The sequence below is a fragment of the Penaeus monodon genome, chromosome 22 (assembly GCF_015228065.2).
Source record: "Penaeus monodon isolate SGIC_2016 chromosome 22, NSTDA_Pmon_1, whole genome shotgun sequence".
Lineage (NCBI taxonomy): Eukaryota > Metazoa > Arthropoda > Malacostraca > Decapoda > Penaeidae > Penaeus > Penaeus monodon.
Window position 1 is genome coordinate 42902496 of NC_051407.1, and position 1985 is coordinate 42904480.

The following is a 1985-nucleotide window of genomic DNA, read 5'->3' on the forward strand; positions in this document are numbered from 1 at the left end:
CCCCCCCATTTACCCGCTACTTGGCAGTGTCATGCATTTTGACGAGGCACGGCCATTGTTCGGAATAAGATTATTAAGAAAATTAGTCGATGTTAATTATTGTATCGCTATACTGTTTCAATTTCGGTATGCATTAACTCTCCATGAGCAAGAATGCCTTACGTGATGTAGTCATGTATACAAGACATAAGCCACAAAAAACTCATTAGCGCCTTTAATAATTGGTCCCGATCATTTATGTTTGGGTTGCGAATAATTAATTGATATACAAACCTTTATTTCAACCTATTAAAATTGTGACGATTGCATGACCGCATGAGACACGCATGTGCGAGGCCTCTTGTCTCCCTTTCTTTTTCATCTTTTCGTGCATTCTCTTTCCCTTTCCTGGCGTTCCAAACTGCTGCGTTGCCTTTCTAAACCTTTTCCTTTATAAAGTGAACAGAACAAAAGCAGGAGCATGAAAGACAAGAAGCTGGCCTTTGGGCTGGGACTGCGACAAAACGACACTGGTATTGCTATATTGCCAAAAAGGTGTTCGATACTGGGAGCTCGACACAGGAAAAAGAGCTATATTTTATGAGAACCTAAGGTCTTTATTTATTCACGACCCCGCGGTTCCTGTGCCTGTCAAGTTTAAATTGTATTTCATTTTTTTTCTATTTTTTACTGCATGAACAGTGAACTTAGATGAATTTCAAGTGGGATAGGATGTGTTTTGGAAAATCAATTTAGTTAGTTATGCAAACAACCGTCAGTTTCCATAGCACACGCTAAACAACACATTTAAACCCGAGAAGTATTTAAACAAAATCAATATGAAACAAACTGCCCTCTTCCAAAACAAAGGTACAATACCAATGATTGTGTTTGTTTGTTCAGTTTACCGATACAGACAAACAGTGCCCAAAGATTTCGCAAATAATTAACTCAGAACACGAAAACATTTCATCACACGCACTGAACCAGCTGGCTTGCGAGGGCGAGAGGAGAGGCGCCGCGGTGAGCGTGAGCTGGGGGAGCGCGGGCGCCGCGTAGCCCCACACGGAGATGAGCCCCGCCAGCACCAGCCCAGAAGACACCGACGCCCATACCTGGTTTGAGGAGGGGGGGGCTATTCACGCTGCCTTTCCAGTGCCATTAGATGTAAAGTAGGCGCCATATTCTTTAACTCATAAAATTGCAACAGATGACAATTATATGGAACTATGCCTGTTTAATGCATATACCCAATAGTTTACGTGATTGAACAAATGCCTGGTATTGATATGACGATTAACATCTAAAGGTATCAAACTGTTTCATACTGTACCTGATTTACGACAGCATTTTTAAACTTCATTCTGAATGAACGCGCAACAAGGCAGGAGGGAGTGCGAAGAGCGGGAGTCTGTATGCTGAGACCGCAGGGGAGAAACTGGCACAGTGTCCAAAATTTGAGGGTTAAGTCAGTGTCCAACATACATATGATACTGATACTGCAATAACGTAACTACTGTGTCGCGAAATAGGGAAAAGAGGTATATATCTTTTTGGAACTAAAGATCACTGAACAAACATTACTTTTCGTTAAATATAACTGATTAGAAAAAAAAACAAGGCTGTCATCAAATCGGGCGAAAATACTCGTGGTCGGTGGCTGTGCCCCGCGACACGCTCGGCTTTTCGCCTTCCCAGCTGCGCACAGGATGAAGCGCACAATGTTTCAGAAATCGATATTGTTGAAAAACTCAGGCATCCGCACAGGAAAAACGCTCTCGGACAGGAGTTAGATGGATATTGATTAAATATCGCGGTAGATTCCTCGAGAGAAAACCACAGTTAAGATACTATTGCAATGGGAAATTGAACATGTCATGAAGTGAAGCCTGACTACTTTTTTGTGAAATATAAAATTTGTTGCTCTTCCATCTCATTGTCTGTCCGACATCTATCATTCAGCATTTATATATCTATGTGTTCAACTATCTATCCCCTGACCACTC

The 1985-nt window shown here is 41.8% G+C and overlaps 1 protein-coding gene across 1 annotated transcript in view; it reads right to left on the bottom strand.

The window, feature by feature from the left end:
* LOC119587446 (facilitated trehalose transporter Tret1-like) overlaps positions 1-175 on the bottom strand; it is a 2234-nt gene extending 2059 nt beyond the window's left edge. Inside the window, exon 1 of the mRNA XM_037936174.1 lies at positions 163-175. Within this exon, the coding sequence (XP_037792102.1) occupies positions 163-175 (13 nt within the window). The remainder of the gene's footprint in view (positions 1-162) is intronic.
* Positions 176-1985: the final 1810 nt, after the last annotated feature.